This window comes from Haliotis rufescens, unplaced genomic scaffold (genome assembly GCF_023055435.1).
Source record: "Haliotis rufescens isolate VD_foot unplaced genomic scaffold, xgHalRufe1.0.p SCAF_18, whole genome shotgun sequence".
In the NCBI taxonomy this organism is placed as follows: Eukaryota; Metazoa; Mollusca; class Gastropoda; order Lepetellida; family Haliotidae; genus Haliotis; species Haliotis rufescens.
The window spans coordinates 13,492,222-13,513,631 of NW_025963868.1; the positions used below are offsets into that span (position 1 = coordinate 13,492,222).

General features: G+C 44.7%; 1 protein-coding gene across 1 annotated transcript; it reads right to left on the reverse strand.

Moving 5' to 3' along the window:
* Nucleotides 1-291: 291 nt before the first annotated feature.
* Nucleotides 292-13,853, reverse strand: LOC124121879 (zinc carboxypeptidase-like). Its single transcript, XM_046484965.2, has 11 exons — nt 13,726-13,853; nt 10,332-10,413; nt 9,558-9,691; nt 8,721-8,823; nt 8,289-8,387; nt 7,808-7,912; nt 6,358-6,468; nt 4,920-5,013; nt 3,978-4,192; nt 2,276-2,360; nt 292-939 (listed from the first exon to the last, which is right to left on the reverse strand). Exons 1-11 carry the CDS (start codon nt 13,818-13,820, stop codon nt 758-760), a joined length of 1,305 nt encoding a protein of 434 aa, XP_046340921.2. The 5' UTR covers nt 13,821-13,853; the 3' UTR covers nt 292-757.
* Between the last annotated feature and the right edge of the window lie 7,557 nt (nt 13,854-21,410).

The window sequence follows — 21,410 nt, forward strand, 5'->3', positions numbered from 1 at the left end:
AGAAAATTCGTCCCCCTATCGATGAATGTTATGTGTGAAAATACGACAAACCATTCAGAATGCGCGTATGATTTCAAGTTCAACAATCCCTCAGAAATAATTTTTGATTTAACATATGTCTTGCATCTAAAAATATACCTAAGACACAGTTAAATGTGTTCAAGCATACTGTATAATTCCGAATGTCTCGATGTGCTTTAAATTGCATCTGAAATATATATATATATAGTTCATTGGAAATATATTTGAACCATTACGCAACGAGTAGACAATTGTTTTAGGTTAGCCCGTTTGCGCTAAGACGGAATCCGGTCGCAAAAATCGCCATGAGAGGGGCACGAGTCGCTATTCGGCTTGTCCCGGAATAACACGAGTTGGTCACGAATGCAAGTCTATCTCTCGCTTCAATGGATAAACATTTCAAACGGAAAGCCCGTATTGCCACACAATCTTAGCCACTTCTCAGTGATTCCAGAATTTTCGTTTGTTCAGTTTGCAAATTTTGAATCGAGAAATAATTTTCAAAGCGTAATCTGGAATTGAAGTCGCAAATATTAAACTAGAACCGTTAAGCTCGAGAAAGTTGCTTTCTGATTGGCTAATGTCGACTTCGAGATGATCATTGGTCGGTCAAAGTTCGCGAAAGGTGGTTCTGAGTGACCTGTCATGGGACGCCCCCTGATCTTTGTTTAGCGGTTGTGAGCACTAAGATTTGATTTCAATGCGATAAGTCTGTGCTCCGTGAAGCCGCCATCGTCTAAAGATTGCCAGCAATGGCGTAGATGGCGTCCCAGATTTCTTTACTGCAAGGTGCGATCTGAGCTGCGGGGAGGACGAACCCCTCAAGGCCACCACTGCTAGGTCGGAGTTCAAAGGTGATAGCGTAGGGGATATCCTCCGTCTGGCGTGCCCAGTCACGTGAACCACCATGTATGACGCCTGAAGGAGATATGTTACATACAATATACTGTGAGACCTGGGTAGTGAGTGCAGACCCGTTTATCCAGTCTGCTTGGAACGCTTACAAATATACGATACATGACTGAGTACTTTACGCGAGGATCTACTGTCCGGATTAACGGGGTTCTATTGTACCGTATGGCCCGTGAAGATCCGGGGTAGAATAGTTCTTCAACAACCCATGCATGTCATCGATCCCAATTGCGTGGATTGATGCTCATTTTGTCAATCACTGGATTGTCTGGTCCAGACTCGATTATTTACAGACAGCCTTCATATAGCTTGAATATTGCTGAGTGCGGCGTTAAACAAAAAACAAACAAACAAATTATGGTACTGTAGATGTAAGAAAGCAATTTTCGAAACAAGCATTACGAAAAAAGCATTTGTGTTTAAGATATATATCAGGTAGAAGGGTATCAGTGTATTATTGGAACACTATGGACACTTTTACCAGAATGCAGGTTGGTTCAAATGGGGTTTAACGCCGTCTACAATGTCATTTCACTTACATGGATACAGCGACGTGGATGCACGTGTGGGTGTGGGTGTTTGTTCTAAAGCCGGTTATATAGTTGTAGCCCACCGAGATACCATGGCGCAGTTTAACAAGAATACTCCACTCAGACACATTGTACAGACTCCGAGTCGACCAGTCCTTGTGTAAGCCCCTTAATGCCGAACACCAGACAGGGTAACAACAAGTATCACCGTTTAACATATTTTAAAATAAAATCGGCCGGGGATCGAACAACCAACCTTCCAACAGACGCTCTTAACACTACCCCAGGGGGGCATTCCTACGGTATGTGAGTGAGTGTGGTTTTACGCCGCTGTTACAAATATTCCAGCAATATCTCGGCTTCGCACATTGTACCCATGTCGGTAATCGAACCCAGGTCTTCGGCGTGACGAGCGAACGCTTTTATCTCTGCAGTATGTGAGAGTGTCTGAACTGTTTAATGCCGCTTTTTAAAATTATTCTTGTTATATTATGGCGTGTCCGCTTGATGTGATAGGAAAGCCCGAAGTGACGTTTACCACTTCGGTGAAACCCATGGTATCTACAAACCTAGAAACATATTCGCGGCGAACCGGTATTCGAATCCACCATCACTAGTTACTGGCGTGCCAAAGGGAGGCAACTGACAGTATGAAATAAGGTGAGCATATCAAGGGTTACGGAAAATTGATTGACGCATATACACAAGAGTTGTATGAGGAATGTACTGGCATATCACAGTTCCATTTGTGATGATAAAAACACAACAGATACTGTCGCTGAGAGTTTGAATATATAGCCATTTTTACTCACTTAAAATATCAGCCGAGGATCCAACCCGATAGGTTCTTCCATCAGAAGCAAATATAGCATCCTTGGCCAAATTTGATGTCTCTACCTGATGTAGAAAGCAAACATGAACAGTAGGAAGTATTGAGTGAGTGCGTGTGAGTGAGTTGGGTTTAACGCCGCTTTTAACAGTATTGCAGTAATATCACGGCGTATCAGCTTAATGTGGGAGGAAAGCCCGAAGTGATGCAGGTCTCAGACGTGTATCACTTCGGTGAAACCCACGAGCACGGGTATGGTGCTGACAAACCTAGAAACATAATCTGGGCGTACCGGCATTCGAACCCACAATCATAGGTTTCTGGTGTGTCCAAGGGACGCAACTCTGCACATCGAATCGCGGCGCCTTGGACGACTGGCCCACCCTGGCCCCAACAGTCTGAAGTAAGAAAAAAACATGTAACGACGAAGAAAATACATGGAGAACGTTGTGCATAATAGTTTCGTCGGGACGGCCAATGGAAGTAAATGACAGAAGATAGAAATGCGTTGTTGTTGGTTGAGGTTTGCACCCTAGACTATAGCTACTTGCTGTACATGTGTTCTTTCTGTCAAGCAAGCACTCGCAAAAAGGCATACCTAACAACGTCACCAACGTTATCTGCCTGTCAAGAAGCTACTGCAGGTAAGATATCTCACAACAATCACAAGTATTTGTGATACGGTTTTGTTTGGATGTCAATGAGTCAATCTTCAGTCATGTCAAATAAGCTCCGAATCATCATACACTGCATGCGTAAACGTTCTGCTCGCATAAGCAAAATGAAAAGAAACAACAGCGGTCAACTAGCCAATTCCCTTCCACTGATTTACCCGCCTGAGCCAGAAATAGAAGAGACCAGTGATACCGCCTCTGTTGAGTGTTAAGATCTATCATGCATAAACATGTGATGGCAACATGCTATCCGCTCAAGAAGCTTTCATTTCTTGCGGCCCCTGCCTTCGTATCTGCTCTAACTCTACAATTGAGCATGCACTTTCAACGAAGATTTCAAAGAGCATCAAGCGACTCTTGCTAAAAAGTTGATTGATCAAGGTTGTTACATCCAGGGCCCTTGTAAATCTTTCAAACATTGTTATTGTAGATATCTTTAGGACACTTGAAAATGTGACGCACTTGCCAAAGTCTGCTTTTTAATTCTTAATCTTAGAAAACATCTTTTATAAGGATAACTTTTTACTATATCATCTTTATATCATTTATATGTAAATTCTGTGACAATTTGTCTCTCATAATTCTATTGAATGGTTATGTACATTCTATCTATGTCAAGTTGTACAAAGCTGTTTTATGTATAAACAGAAGTGAGACGTTAATAAACTATTGTCTGTCTGTCTGTCTGTCTGTGTTTTCTCAGGTGAACAATTGCCTTTCCTTTGCATGTGTGTGTGATGAATCCCACTCATGGGGTGGGATACGCTCCCATTTTCAAGAAATTTGGTATAATCACTATTTGAGTTTCATAACACAAGCTTATGCTGTAATCGGAATCGTACAATGGACTCAGCAGGCAGAGGTTTCTTATAATTATGCAAATGGTTTTGTCGCTTTAGTCTACACGTGAATTTTGTTCCTGTATGTATTTCTGACATGTTAGGATTGATTGCCTTTACCTGGTTTAGGTCTATCAATAATAAAGAAGAAGAAAAGCAATGCCGTTCTCACTATGTGGTCGTTATTAGGTGGGTACGTGTTCTGGGCGAATCCATATGGCGTAAGGATGAGCTGCGAGAAGGAGTGAATGGAGAGGTAGGCGCTGATTGGTCCACGCTCATTCTGAATGTCCTGGACCTTGTCCCGAAGATTCTGTGTCTCTATCTCCGAGAACACTGACGGCCCCCTGAAGCTATCTGACGAGCACGACCCGCTCGACCCTGACCCTGAAACAGGATTGAAGCAAGGCTGAGTTAATCCTCTTTGTCTTAACAGTATTCACAGGATGAACGAGGATCATGGTGACTGGACACGGTGACGTATTGACGATAATTATAAGGTAATTGCGCTTGTTTTGAGAGTTGTCATTAAAGTTGTGTCGGATATTTACCCCTGGTACGACGTAAATTGTAATAACGCGGTACAATGAAACAAACTGCGGTAAAATTTATATTGCGGTAAATTGTAATAAGTGCACTGCGGTAAATTGGAACAAAAACTGCAGCAAATTGTAATAACATAAACTGCGGTAAATTTGAATAAACACTATGGTAAATTGTAATAAAATATGATTCATTTGCTACTATACAAGGAAACATAAATGAAGTTACGTATTACATTTTACCGCAGTGTTATTACATTTTACCGCAGTGTTATTACATTTGACCGCAGTGTTATTATATTTGACCGCAGTGTTATTATATTTTACCGCAGTGTTATTACATTTTACCGCAGTGTTATTACATTTTACCGCAGTGTTATTATATTTTACCGCAGTGTTATTACATTTTACCGCAGTGTTATTACATTTTACCGCAGTGTTATTATATTTTACCGCAGTATTACAATTTACGCCGTAACAAACCGGCTATTTTTTTAAATCTTGACTTGCATTACATGATCAGGATCGGAGTGAAACAACAAGTGAAAATAGCACATCAATGTCTACCTAACCTCCCCACATGGAGTCAAAGTTCCGGTTCAGATCAACCCCACGGCTACTGCCACACCCGGATATGATGCTCCGGTTCTTTCTCCAGTAGCGGTACTGTCGACAGGAATAACTTAACTTATTCGTGTGAAAGTTCATCTGGAGTATCAGCTTCCATTCCAAGTTTTAGTAACATCAGTACATTTGCCATAAGTACTTCAGATTTTCGACTTTCGGTAGCTGTCTTCTGAAAGCCCAAACTGTTTTTTTATATGTTTTAAATATTCCTCATTCAGTGCCTCTATATAACTCTAAAGGAACGAAAACGGACGATTGTTTCAACGTTAAGAGAATATATCTGTGAACAAGTCCAGGATGGCTGTTATAGCCGATAGTTGTCCTTGGGGCATGGATGGCAAGTTGTCCTTGGCGCTGCAATTCCTCATGCACAGTTGCGTCCCTTTGGCATGCACGAAACGTGATTATATTGTTTAATGGCAAAAATGATTGAGAACTCTATGGTAACACTCTGAGTGACAAATGTTCGCATTTCTTTCCGACTATTCACACATTCATTCTGACTTCGAACTCACAGTCCGGTTCGTGCAAGCTCTTACTATATCGGGGGGCACGGGTGGCCCAGCCGTCTAAGGCGCCACGATTCGCTGTGCAGAGTTGTGTCCCTTGGGCACGCCAAAAACCTATGATTGTGGGTTCGAATTCCGGTTCGCCCCGATTATGTTTCTAGGATGGCAGCACCATACCCGTGCTCGTGGGTTTCACCAAAGTGGTAAAGGTCTGAGACCTGCATCACTTTCGGGCTTTCCGCCCACATTAAGCTGACACGCCGTGATATAACTGGAATATTGTTAAAAGCGGCGTTAAACCCAACTTACTCACTCACTCGAATCCCCGGTTGTCTCCAACTCAATGAGCTAGAAATATGTTAAAAAACACCTACCCTAATAAGTCAAACTCGATTCACAGGTGTATATACATACATGTATACATGTTTATAATTCCTATGTTATGATATTTTACATTAAATACACAACTTGTCTGTGTTTTCTGTTGTCTAATGGTCAGGTCCGACAGTCATAACATCGAGTTGGATGTGTCGATCTCCGGATAAGTCGAACTATTCCCTGAGTTCAAGACAACGGGATTCGATAGTATAATGTAGACAAAGAATTCCTTCCATGAGCAATAAACTGTCTGCGACTAAACCTGTCATTAGAAGTGATACACGTACGAGCATAATTTGACCCGCATCCTATGTACTCAGGGGCGGTAGGGTAGCCTAGTGGTTAAAGCCTTCGCTCGTCACGCTGAAGACCCGGGTTCGATTCCCGACATGGGTACAATGTGTGAAGCCCATTTCTGGTGTCCCCCGCCGTGATATTGCTGGAATATTGCTAACAGCGGCGTTAAACCATACACACTCACTTACTATGTACTCACGGACGTGTGACTGTATTCATAGCCATCTGGGTTAGTCACGGGAACAATGTACCATTCGAAGTTGTTGTACAGGAAGCTTGCGTCTGCATCCAAGTCTCGCCTGTGCAGCATCTTCAGTTGAACACATGTATAAAGGTTATCACGCGAGTGTGTTTTGGGATGGTCAATATCCTGTATCATTAGGCATTGTAATTAGCAATCCGTTGTGGATAGATTGCCTGTGGTACACTAGGGTAGAACGTGTTCCCTGAACTAATGATACTTATAGCTAAAATGGATAGAATTATCATTAAACCGCCCGCATGTTATCAGAAATGATCGGGCCATTGTAACTTGATAATGCCCTCATATTGCTTGACAGCGGACCATTATCACGCCCGTTGTTAGGTGACGTGATAGGGATAGGTGACGTCACGTTCATAGTGACGTCATCTGGTTTGTTCTGTGACGTTTCCATATTTGTAAAGGTTTGTCAGGGAGATTCGTGTTGTGGTAGTAAATGTTTCAAAACCGATATTTTTTTCTAATAACTTGATAACAAATTCCATCCATTTTAGCGATAATAATGGTAACCCTATTTTTCAGGGCATTATCATTTGCAGAAGCCAGAAGTCTTCCAAAAACTGACCGTCGAAGGAGGAGGCTTCTGCAAATGATAATGCCCTGAAAAATAGCGTTACCCTTATATTATTGATTGCCATCTGTGCGCTATTGTCATGTATATCATAATAACTGCTGTTACAGAGCAAGTCTCCGGTATTTTGCCACGTTTGCCACGTTACTGTTCGATTCATTTCTCGTGATCAAATATACATTTTGGGTAAATCATTCACTGCAGGTTATGAATGTGACCATTGTATGAACTTATCACTGATTATGATAGACCGCCTCCGTGGTCTAATGATAGAGCATCTGACCGGACAACTGAGATCGGGGGTTCGACGAAAAGACGTTTAAAGATGACACTTGTTGTTACCCTGCCTGGCGTTCGGCATTAAGGGGCTAAAAGAAACACTGGTCAGCTCGGAGTCAGTATACTGTGTCTGAATGGGGTATTCATGTTTAACTGTGGCATGGTATCTCAATGGGCCAACACTATAAAATCGGCATTAGTCCTGACAAGTACATACAGCCGCTATATAATTTCGGTAATCTTGAAAGCGACGTTAAACCCGTATTTCACCCAATCACTTTTTTATTTGGAGTAGGATATCTTAAGAAGTTACACAAGCATGTTGAGGTTACGGTGCTAAGCAACACATACCATTGTGCATTGGGTCGATGGAATAGCCTAGTGGTTGAAGCTCGTCACGCCGAAGACCCGGATTCGATTCCCAACATGGGTGCAATGTGTGAAGCCCATTTCTTGTGTCCCCCACCATGCTATTGCAGGGATATTGCTAAAAGCGGTGTAAAACCCAACTTACTCACTGTGCATGGCTGCACCTACCCTGTCGATGAAATACATGGCCGATGCCGGGGAGACCCACTCCCGGGCATGTATCCCAGCTTCTATGAAGATCCGCTTCTTGTTGCTACTGGATCCACCTGTAATCTGGAGAGAGTCAGCAAGTTTTACGACAATGTCTAAAAAATATAGTGACGAGAGCAGGTAATAGATTCATTAATTGCATGTACAGTAAAACATGCAAATCCAACAACTCATACAGACTGAAACATATCTAGAAAACGACAGAAAACATGTAATTCGTATATACATTCACAACTTATGATGCAGACCAGTTTCGCTTTCCAAGAAATTCATATTCAGGTAAAAACTGGCCCTAGAGGACTCGCCGCCTATGTTTCCTGAACCAATGATGAACCAGTGCGACTTACCTAATTCGTATGGAATGGCATTTGGATACAACCAGCAATTACAGAATGACAAGGACGGACCTCAACACAAATACTGGTATAAGTGCAGTTACCTCGATATAGGGCGTGTCTCTCCCTTCATAGGTGCTTCGTGCGAGGTATCCTTTAGTGACGCCGCTGAAGGTGGCGAAGTTACTCATGTAGGCATCAAGCTAAAGTACAAAGAAATTACAATAAACTCTCTCTCTCTCTCCGCCCCTCTCTCTCTCTCTGAAATGCATAGTAACATAATGGTCCATCTCTGTGTGTACTACATATAAATATATTTTATATTATTCACTCCACTCTCTCTCTCTCTCTCTCTCTCTCTCTCTCTCTCTCTCTCTCTCTCACACACACACACACACACACACACACACACACACACACACACTTCGGGCTTTCCTGCAACATTAACCTGACATGCCTTAATATAACTGAAATATTGTTCACAGCGGCCATAAACCCAAGACACTGACTCACCGACACACTCCAGACACACTTACGTTAGCCAGTCTGTAATAAGCATTGTGACGTACGACACCTTCAATGAAATCTTTATACAATGCCGGATCCTCGCTGGGCATTGAATAAGTGTCATCATTCAACCTAAAACAGTAGAATCGTTAATGAATTATGAACACGCATCATTAAGTAAACACACGCAAGTGTACGTGAGCTTAAAGCAAATAACGACTGGGGCTGTGAAGAAAGGGCTTTGTATGTTGCACTCGAGTGGGGAATCCTGTTCGTTGGCGTAAAAGTAATCGCTCTAATTACGAGACTACACCTCCGCCTAATTGGAAAATAAGAGTTGATGCTTCGTTTTCAAACCAAGCCGTGCACCTAGCTTGAACATACCATACGTCATTGAACATAATAGAGTCTGCACCAGACAAGCCAGCGAGTGACATCATGAGCATCGATCTTGGCAATCGGGATACGATGACGTGAATCAACCAAGTCAGAAAGCCTGACCACCTGATCCTGTTAGTCGCCTCTTACAACAAGCTTGGGTTGCTGAAGACCTTTTCTAACCCGGATCTTCACGAGGGAATTGATATTTTGAGGATCGATCAAATACCGCGTCACACCAAAAGACATTAAAATATGGCGTGTGGCATTGAGGGAATGAAACAAGGACTGGTCGGCTGAGAGTCAGTATACTGCGTCTGCGCGGTATTCATGTTAAACTGCGGCATGGTATCTTAGTGGGCTAGCACTATAACACCTGCATCAGTGCGGACCAGTGCTATATAAGTGCAATAATCTTGGACGCGATGTGAAACCCCATTTTACCTCGCCTCACCTATGATGGAAGAATTATTAAAGGAAACACTGACTGCTTGATGTTGTGGTGTCTTATCTTGCTGCTGATGCCGGCAGTGTTCATCAGTGTCATGAAGAGGTCGATACTTTCAGGCGGAACCCGCAGGCGCCCTGTTCGCGTCAAGGTGGGGACCAGCCACATGTCAAGCTGAAAACGTTTGCACAAATACGGAATGAGTGAGTTGAATTTAACGTCACTTTATTCAACAAGTTTACTGTAACGTCCCCATCAATATGGTGAATGATATATAAAAGAAAAAAAAGAAAACTTAATATTAGCGATAAGATCAGATTCATGAGTATACCCAGAGTGACAACAGGACCAGAGTGAACTGACTAATTAATATGTGTCTCTCAAACATCCACAATCAGCAATATGTTCTAGCTATATATTTCAAATATAAAACGTCAATGACATCCTTGATTGTCTGTCAAAACTGACACCATTTGGCGTAAAAGACAAAATAGCGATGAAAGTAATACGAATGGACCACTGAAAATCAATGATGACAGCAGGTGCTCGCGAAAATGGCAAGCACGGTAGAACCCGCCACTCACTTAATAAAATAAGCATATGTTTGTTGCCCACCGTCGCACCAAGAAATAGCTCAGTCATACAAAGGCAGGATGCAAACAATCGAATCTGGACCAGACAATCCAGTGAAAGTGAGTATGGATCAGACAATCCAGTGACACGATAGCGCGTTTACTGGTTGTGACAGGTTATACTTACTGATTGTGGTAATGGAAGCATGTAAACGAAATGACAGGCGTAAGAATGAACTCACCCCCATGTTTCCGACGTCGTCCATATCAATGACATATTGCTGTTGTTCCTCTGTTGTGATGTTGACGTCAACGAGCCGATGGCTGGGAATGTGGGAGAATTCAACACCCTTTTAACAATGTGCTATTTACATCACATGTGTAAATAGATTAAATTGACCCAACATCCATTTGTCGGTGTTTTCCACTTGGTGCTGACAAACACATCAAGGATAACTATCGCGGATTCGACCCTACAGTGACGCCTGGTTACTAAGGGAGGTAGCTCTGGACAGTGGGGTTCTGCGGCTCAGATCATTGGTAGTCTAACCAACACTGTCACTTTGTGTCCTGGGGACCTATTCTAACCACCACTGTCACAAAGTGTTCTGGGGACCAATTCTGATCACCACTGTCACATTGTGTACTGGGGACCTTTTTTTACCATCACTGTCACTTTGTGTACTGGGGACCTATTCTAACCACCACTGTCACATTGTGTCCTGGGGACCTTTTTTTACCACCACTGTCACTTTGTGTACTGGGGACCTATTCTTACCACCACTGTCACATTGTGTACGGGGGACCAATTCTAACCACAACTGTCACAAAATGCACTGGGGACCTATTCTAACCACCAATGTCACATTGTGTACTGGGGACCTATTCTTACCACCACTGTCACAAAGTGTACTGGGGACCTATTCTAACCACCACTGTCACAAAGTGTACTGGGGATCTATTCCAACCACCACTGTCACAAAGTGTCCTGGGGACCTATTCTAACCACCACTGTCACAAAGTGTAATGGGGACCTTTTCTAACCACCACTGTCACACACTATCCTTAACATTATCTGTTAAATACTGAGGTTAGAGTCTCGTATGGTGCAATGAATACATTAAAGCCAATTCAATTATTGACGTGCAAAGTAGCATGTATGAAACAATTACTGTCAGATTTTCTTCACAAGATTAATACGTTTCGTTCATTTCAAACATGGAAAGCCCCATCTATAGCGAGCGAAAAGTTTCATAAATACTTCTCACTTCATGTGTTGTTGGGACGGTCACATCAGGACCCCCAATGTCATGCCAGGGACAGTCACCTTAAGACCCCAAATGTCATGCCAGTGACTGTCACCTTAGGCCCCCCAATGCCATGCCAAGGACTGTCACCTTAGGCCCCCCAATGCCATGCTAGAGACTGTCACCTTAGGACGCCCAATGCCATGCCAGGGACTGTCACCTTAGGACCCCCAATGCCATGCCAGGGACTGTCACCTTAGGAACCCCAATGTCATGCCAGGGACTGTCACCTTAGGACCCCTAATGCCATGCCAGGGACTGTCACCTTAGGACCCCAAATGTCATGCCAGGGACTGTCACCTTAGGACCCCCAATGCCATGCCAGGGACTGTCACCTTAGGAACCCCAATGTCATGCCAGGGACTGTCACCTTAGGACCCCCAATGCCATGCTAGGGACTGTCACCTTAGGACCCCCAATGCCATGCCAGGGACTGTCACCTTAGGACCCCAAATGTCATGCCAGGGACTGTCACCTTAGGACCCCCAATGCCATGCCAAGGACTTTCACCTTAGGACCCCCAATGTCATGCCAGGGACTGTCACCTTAGGACCCCCAATGCCTTGCTAGGGACTGTCACCTTAGGACCCCCAATGTCATGCCAGGGACTGTCACCTTAGGACCCCAAATGTCATGGCAGGAACTGTCACCTTTGGACCCCCAATGTCATGCCAGGGACTGTCACCTTAGTACCCCCAATGTCATGCCAAGGACTGTCACCTTAGGAACCCCAATGCCATGGCAGGGACTGTCAACTTAGGACCCCCAATGTCATGGCATGGACTGTCACCTTAAAACCCCCATTGTCATGGCAGGGACTGTCACCTTAGGACTCAAGTGTTATGACAGAGACTGTCAACTTAGGACCCCCAATGTCATGGCAGGGACTGTCAACATAGGACCCCCAATGTCATGGCAGGGACTTTCACTTTAGGACCCCAGTGTCATGCCAGGGACTGTCACCTTAGGACCCCCAATGTCATTGCAGAGACTGTCACCTTAGGACCCCAGTGTCATCTTAGGGACTTTCACCTTAGGACCCCAGTGTCATCTCAGGGACTTTCACCTTAGGACCCCAGTGTCATACCAAGGACTTTCACCTTAGGACCCCGGTGTCATACTAGGTACTTTCACCTTAGGACCCCAGTGTCATAGCGGGTAGTTTCACCTTAGGACCCCCAATGTCATGCCAGGGACTTTTACCTTAGGACTCCAGTATCAGGTCAGGGACTGTCACTTTGGGACGCAGTGTCATGTCAGGGACTTTCCCCTTAGGACCCCACTATCATGTCAGGGACTGTCACCTTGGGACGAAGTGTCATGTCAAGGACTGTCGCCTAAGGACCCCAATGTCATGGCATGGACTGTCACCTTAAAACCCCCATTGTCATGGCAGGGACTGTCACCTTAGGACTCAAGTGTTATGACAGAGACTGTCAACTTAGGACCCCCAATGTCATGGCAGGGACTGTCAACATAGGACCCCCAATGTCATGGCAGGGACTGTCACCTTAAAACCCCGAATGTCATGGCAGGGACTGTCAACATAGGACCCCAAATGTCATGCCAGGGACTGTCACCTTAGGCTCCAGTGTCATGCCAAGGACTGTCACCTTAGGACCCCAATGTCATGCCAGGGACAGTCAACTTAGGACCCCCAATGTCATGGCAGGGACTGTCAACATAGGACCCCCAATGTCATGGCAGGGACTTTCACTTTAGGACCCCAGTGTCATGCCAGGGACTGTCACCTTAGGACCCCCAATGTCATTGCAGAGACTGTCACCTTAGGACCCCAGTGTCATCTTAGGGACTTTCACCTTAGGACCCCAGTGTCATCTCAGGGACTTTCACCTTAGGACCCCAGTGTCATACCAAGGACTTTCACCTTAGGACCCCGGTGTCATACTAGGTACTTTCACCTTAGGACCCCAGTGTCATAGCGGGTAGTTTCACCTTAGGACCCCCAATGTCATGCCAGGGACTTTTACCTTAGGACTCCAGTATCAGGTCAGGGACTGTCACTTTGGGACGCAGTGTCATGTCAGGGACTTTCCCCTTAGGACCCCACTATCATATCAGGGACTGTCACCTTGGGACGAAGTGTCATGTCAAGGACTGTCGCCTAAGGACCCCAGTATCATGTCAGGGACTGTCAGCTTAGGACCCCAGTGTCATGCCAGGGACTGTCAGCTTAGGACCCCAGTGTCATGCCAGGAATCCCAACAAATCATTCCTGAGAGTCACAGAGACTCACAAATAGAATCACCCATGGAAATCCATATCATTAACTCACATTAAAAAAGAACATAACAGCGGAATACATTACTTTAGGAAGGATTCCTGTCCCGTTCTGTCCAGACTCACAGCCTGTATTCCACATATCCCACCGAGGAGAACAACCAGCCACGGTACCAGCATCATGAGACTTCCCTGAAGCCACCCTCAGCACTTACGAGTACCTTTCTATTTTATAACCGACACCTTAACAGCTAGTTCGAAGGCTACCAATAAATCTGCCACTTGTCATAAAGATTGTATTTAAGGGTCATGCCATATTCGTGTGTAAATGACTAAATCTTGGCCAGACAAGCCAGTGGCTGATATCATGTGCAGTATCCTGCGTCGTTGGTGTCGCACAATCAACGACGTCATCCAACTATGTCGCTTGTTACAAGCAATATAATTCCAGATACCTATTCTTACCCGCGTCCCAATGTACCGACACGACAGAGTGAGTTTTTAACAGTATAACAGATATATCACGTCGTGTCAGCTTAATGTGGGAGGAAATCCCGAAGTAATGTAGGTCTCAGACGCTTACCACTTCGGCGAAACCCACGAGCACGTGTATGGTGGTGACAAACCTAGAAACATAATCGGGGCGAACCAGGGGGGCACGGGTGGCCTAGTCGTCTAAGGCGCCGCGATTCGCTGTGCAGAGTTGCGTCCCTTGGGCACGACAGAAACCTATAATTATGGGTTCGAATCCCGGTTCGGCCCGATTATGTTTCGACAAGTGATTGTTTCTCTGATCTAGTGCTGATTATTTCCTTGTCAATCTGAGAGTTTCCTCAAATCGCCTCAATTCCACAAGGGCATCCTCGTCTACCTCTTCCAAATAAATGGCGTCTTCATCAGCAGATCTACTAGAACACTTTCGTCTTTCCCACATGCCCGCATTGTCACCATCAGGTGTTTTAGTCGACTCCCCCTGTGACATCATCTAATACATCACGTCACTTGCAAAGGGTTTGTAATATTTCACAATTGATTATTTACAAACTGTTGTGATTTGCTGAAATCTTGCAGACTGCGATGTTCAGATACAGTAACTCCCTCACTCACTGTGCCTGCTGCTAGTTAAACAAACTGACGGGAATTTACAGCTGTGTTTGATGGTGGCTTAACATGAAACCAACAAGACAAGGTTATTCGATGGTGATGTATTTGATATGGGTATCAGCGTTGTGTTTCGGACCTCACCGTCACAGTAGTTCAGCCAAGTAACGTTTTGAGTGAGTGAGTGAGTTGGGTTTAACGCCGCTTATAACAGTATTCCAGTTATATCGCGGCGTGTCAGCTTAATGTGGGAGGAAAGCCCGAAGTGATGCAGGTCTCAGACGTTTACCACTTCGGTGAAACCCACGAGCACTGGTATGGTGCTGACAAACCTAGAAACATAATCGGGGCGAACCGGGATTCGAACCCATAATCATAGGTTTCTGGCGTGCCCAAGGGACGCAACTCTGCACAGCGAATCGCGGCGCCTTAGACGACTGGGCCACCCGTGCCCCCCAGTAACGTTTTGATAAGGTTTGCAAGATTTTGGTCAAATTCAATTTTCAAGTTGATACTTTCTTTTGCCCGGCAGTGTACAATGCATGGCCTAGATGCTGGACGCGCCCGTCTTAGACAATGTCGTGAGAAATGAATGGATTCCCTCCCTCGTAAACGCGTCATGGGAAGAAGAGTGTCTCTTCAGCCTTATCTTTGTTTGATTTCGTTGAAGTTTTATGTCACGATTCTTTTCCAGTGTCGAAAAGAGGTCAAATGTATATTATGGTACTTACAAATTTCCCCATCAAACAACAGTCAGCGAGTGAGGGGGAAACAGTCAAGTAATATTACGGTGGAGGATACAGGAATGGACATCGCAGATTGCACCAATGTGAGGAGTGAGTGAGTTGGGTTTAACGCCGCTTTTAACATTGTTCCAGTTATATCACGGCGTGTCAGCTTAATGTGGGAGGAAAGCCCGAAGTGATGCAGGTCTTAGACGTTTACCACTTCGGTGAAACCCACGAGCACGGGTATGGAGCTGACAAACCTAGAAAACATAATTGGGGCGAACCGGGATTCGAACCCACAATCATAGGTTTCTTGCGTGCCAAAGGGACGCAAACCAAGGCGAGGACCAGAACCTGTGCCTTCGACCTGACGAGCGAACACTTTAACTTGGAGGCTACACCAATATCACACAACATGTTTCTATTAGTGTCTGGTGGTACAGTGTTCTCAGGCGCAACAACTCGCTGAGATGAAGTGTTCCACGTTGCCCTGTCGTGATCTGCTGATCGTGGGTTCGAACCCACATCTGTCTTTATTATGATCCTTTGCCTGTCAGCACTGCGCTCCTGGGTTCCATTAATGTCAAACAACTTAACTACCTAATTTTGGGCTTACAGGCCGTGATATAACTGAAAAAGTGTCGATTGTGGCGTAAATACCAACGTATGACTAACTTATTCGTTTGTTTGTTGAACCAATTATTTTTGTCATGCGGGTCATTGGTGGCCCTGTCGTCTAAGGCGCCGCAATGCGCTGTGCAGCGTCCCTTGGATTCGCAAGAAACCTATTTCAGTCACTTACCTTGCTGAACACGCTGGAGAGTCTTGTTTGACCGTTGATCAACCAACTGACAGACCCAACAGCTCATGGACTAAAACGCTGGAGAGTCTTGTTTGACCGTTGACCAACCAACTGACAGACCCTACAGCTCACGGACTAAAAAGCTGGAGAGTCTTGTTTGACCGTTGACCAACCAATTGACAGACCCTACAGCTCACGGACTAAAACGCTGGAGAGTCTTGTTTGACCGTTGACCAACCAACTGACAGACCCTACAGCTCACGGACTAAAACGCTGGAGAGTCTTGTTTGACCGTTGACCAACCAACTGACAGACCCTACAGCTCACGGACTAAAACGCTGGAGAGTCTTGTTTGACCGTTGACCAACCAACTGACAGGCCCTACAGCTCACGGACTAAAACGCTGGAGAGTCTTGTTTGACCGTTGACCAACCAACTGACAGACCCTACAGCTCACGGACTAAAACGCTGGAGAGTCTTGTTTGACCGTTGACCAACCAACTGACAGACCCTACAGCTCACGGACTAAAACGCTGGAGAGTCTTGTTTGACCGTTGACCAACCAACTGACAGACCCTACAGCTCACGGACTAAAACGCTGGAGAGTCTTGTTTGACCGTTGACCAACCAACTGACAGACCCTACAGCTCACGGACTAAAACGCTGGAGGTTCTTGTTTGACCGTTGACCAACCAATTGACAGACCCTACAGCTCACGGACTAAAACGCTGGAGAGTCCTGCTTGACCGTTGACCAACCAACTGACAGACCCTACAGCTCACGGACTAAAAACGCTGGAGATTCTTGTTTGACCGTTGACCAACCAACTGACAGAACCTACAGCTCACGGACTAAAACGCTGGAGAGTCTTGTTTGACCGTTGACCAACCAACTGACAGACCCTACAGCTCACGGACTAAAACGCTGGAGAGTCTTGTGTGACCGTTGACCAACCAACTGACAGACCCTACAGCTCACGGACTAAAACGCTGGAGAGTCTTATTTGACCGTTGACCAACCAACTGACAGACCCTACAGCTCACGGACTAAAACGCTGGAGGTTCTTGTTTGACCGTTGACCAACCAATTGACAGACCCTACAGCTCACGGACTAAAACGCTGGAGAGTCTTGTTTGACCGTTGACCAACCAACTGACAGACCCTACAGCTCACGGACTAAAACGCTGGAGATTCTTGTTTGACCGTTGACCAACCAACTGACAGAACCTACAGCTCACGGACTAAAACGCTGGAGAGTCTTGTTTGACCGTTGATCAACCAACTGACAGACCCTACAGCTCACGGACTAAAACGCTGGAGAGTCTTGTTTGACCGTTGACAACCAACTGACAGACCCTACAGCTCACGGACTAAAACGCTGGAGAGTCTTATTTGACCGTTGACCAACCAACTGACAGACCCTACAGCTCACGGACTAAAACGCTGGAGATTCTTGTTTGACCGTTGACCAACCAACTGACAGACCCTACAGCTCACGGACTAAAACGCTGGAGAGTCTTGTTTGACCGTTGACCAACCAACTGACAGACCCTACAGCTCACGGACTAAAACGCTGGAGAGTCTTGTTTGACGTTGATCAACCAACTGACAGACCCTACAGCTCACGGACTAAAATGCTGGAGAGTCTTGTTTGACCGTTGACCAACCAACTGACAGACCCTACAGCTCACGGACTAAAACGCTGGAGAGTCTTGTTTGACCGTTGACCAACCAACTGACAGACCCTACAGCTCACGGACTAAAATGCTGGCGAGTCTTGTTTGTCCGTTGACCAACCAACTGACAGACCCTACAGCTCACGGACTAAAACGCTGGAGAGTCTTGTTTGACCGTTGACCAACCAACTGACAGACCCTACAGCTCACAGACTAAAACGGTGGAGAGTCTTGTTTGACCGTTGACCAACCAACTGACAGACCCTACAGCTCACGGACTAAAATGCTGGAGAGTCTTGTTTGACCGTTGACCAACCAACTGACAGACCCTACAGCTCACGGACTAAAACGCTGGAGAGTCTTGTTTAACCGTTGACCAACCAACTGACAGACCCTACAGCTCACGGACTAAAACGCTGGAGAGTCTTGTGACCGTTGACCAACCAACTGACAGACCCTACAGCTCACGGACTGGAGAGTCTTGTTAGACCGCTGATCAACCTATGCACCAACTTGCAGACGCAACAGCTCACCGAATAAATCTTTTGTTTCTCAATCGAAGCCTTTTTCTCTTATTTCCAATAATACCCCATTCAGCAATCTGACCAGTGGTATCTTAAAGATTGTCCTAATTCTTACAAATTAACCACGATGTGAAAGTATTTCCTCAAAGACACGGGTGCGAAGGCGTCGACGTCGACGTTGCCGCTGCTCACTGGTGTGTCCCTGTATTTCAAAACTGACGTTTTATGCACTTGATGTTGAATTATACTTGTCCATGCCTCAATGGCAGTACTTTGTGTTGGATTGTACTTGTCCATGCCTCAATCCAGTACTTTATGTTGGATTGTACTCGTCCATGCCTCAATGACAGTCCTTTATGTTGGATTGTACTCGTCCATGCCTCAATGACAGTCCTTTATGTTGGATTGTACTTGTCAATGCCTCAATGACAGTACTTTATGTTGGATTGTACTTGTACATGCCCCACTGGCAGTACTTTTTGTTGGATTGTACTTGTTCATGCCTCGGTGACAGAACTTTATGTTGGTTTGTACTTGTCCATGCCTCGGTGACAGTACTTTATGTTGGTTTGTACTTGCCCATGCCTCAATAACAGTACTTTATGTTGGATTGTACTTGTCCATGCCTCAATGACAGTACTTTGTGTTGGATTGTACTTGTCCATGCCTCGGTGACAGTACTTTATGTTGGTTTGTTCTTGTCCATGCCTCAATGAGAGTACTTTATGTTGGATTGTACTTGTCCATGCCTCAATGCCAGTACTTTATGTTGGATTGTACTTGTCCATGCCTCAATGACAGTACTTTATGTTGCATTGTACTTGTCCATGCCTCAATGACAGTACTTTATGTTGGATTGTATTTGTCCATGCCTCAATGTCAGTACTTTATGTTGCATTGTACTTGTCCATGCCTCAATGACAGTACTTTATATTGGATTGTTCTTGTCCATGTCTCACTGGCAGTACTTTATTTTGGATTGTACTTGTCCATATCTCAATGACAGTACTTTATATTGGATTGTACTTGTCAATATCTCAGTGACAGTACTTTGTGTTGGATTGTACTTGTCCATGCCTCAATGGCAGTACTTTGTGTTGGATTGTACTTGTCCATGGCTCAATGACAGTACTTTATGTTGGATTGTACTTGTCCATGCCTCAATGAGAGTACTTTATGTTGGATTGTACTTGTCCATGCCTCGCTGGCAGTACTTTTTGTTGGATTGTACTTGTCCATGCCTCCATGACAGTGCTTGTATTGAATAATGGTTGGATTACTAGCTGTCAGAGACATGATAAATGAAACGCTGAATTCTTCACAAACTTTGTGACGTTGTGTATATCCTCAACCTCAGAATGTCATCCCATATCTTCTTCTTTCGATTGTTAGTGATGCAGGACGAAAACAACGAAAACAACACATCGGAATTGCTGCCAACTTCTTTAGTGATAATTTCGACTTCTGTGGCCGCAAATCTTCTTTTCGCAAATGTCCTTCATTTTACTGCGCTTCATCGTCTGCTCAAAGCACCTGTCACGGTAGATAACTCTAGTGTTGATTTTCCTACCTCACAAAGGGAAAGAGCTCCAGTCGTAGTGTTTTACGGGCTAGTTAGTTGGCCGAGGTGACGGCAGTTTTAGTGTAGCTTTGTGAAACAGTCTTAGACCATGGCGTAAACAAAGAGTAGTATAGGTAATGATGGTTCTGCCGCAACTCCACTTGAGCTGGATTTATATACCTATACTGCTACTACAGGAGGATTTTTTTATGCCAAAATGATGATGCGATTTAATGATAGTCATAAGATTAAGTTAAATTGGCTCTAGCTCACCAATACCTGGGGCCAATCATTGCTTCTATTAGTGATGCGATTCAGCGAAAGTCGTTTTAAAAGAAATATCAATATTAATTAATAATGGATAAAATTTACTATAGCCCACGAGGATATTGGAAAGGTGTAGGAGCAATAAAAAAATTAGCCACCACGGCTAAGGTATCTAAAGATGTGGCCAAGGATTGGTTAAAGAAACAAGCGATGTGGCAGATATACTTACCGGCACCGCGTTATATACCGAGGAAGAAGTTTGATATTTTTACAACGAATGAAGTTCATCAGGCTGACCTCTTGTTTCTTCCCCACGATAAGGTAAAACGCAAAACGTACAAATACGCTTTAACCGTAGTGGATGTGGCTAGTCGATACAAAGAGGCTGAGCCATTAACCTCGAAAGAATCAACAGAGGTAGCTAATGCACTGAGTCGCATATATAAACGCGGACCGCTAAAATGGCCTAAGCTATTTCAAGTAGATCCCGGTCGGGAGTTTATGGGATCGGTAACTAAACTGTTAACAAAGAACGATGTCAAAATCGTCCGTGGTGAAAGAGAGGCCCACCGCAGTCAAGCTATCGTCGAAAGATTTAACAGGACATTAGCGGAACGTTTGTTTGGCTATCAGTATGGGATCGAAATGAAATCCGAGCGATTGAGATCAACCGAATGGGTGACACGATTATCAGCCGTTGTATCAGCGCTGAATAATGAAGTAACGAGATTAATAGGGAAGAAACCATCCCATGCTATTAAAATGAAATCCGTGACTTCCGAATCTTCAGCACCGAGGAGAGGCAAAGAACGAAAACTTCCGGATAGAGTAAGGGTAAGATATTTATACCAGGCCGGTGAACTCGAAGGAGGCCTACGTCGCGCAACCGATCCCATATGGTCCCTTAAGACGTATAACATTAGTAGATTGGTTACGAAAGAAGGAGAGCCTATTCTTTATTATCTTCAAGATGGACCGGGTAGGGCATTTGTACGAGAAGAGTTGTTCATAGTTCCCGATGGTACGGTATTACCACCATAACCATAAGCATAGGTATTTACACCATCATTATCAATCCATCTCTTTGTATCTAAGGGGGATAATGATGTCTTGT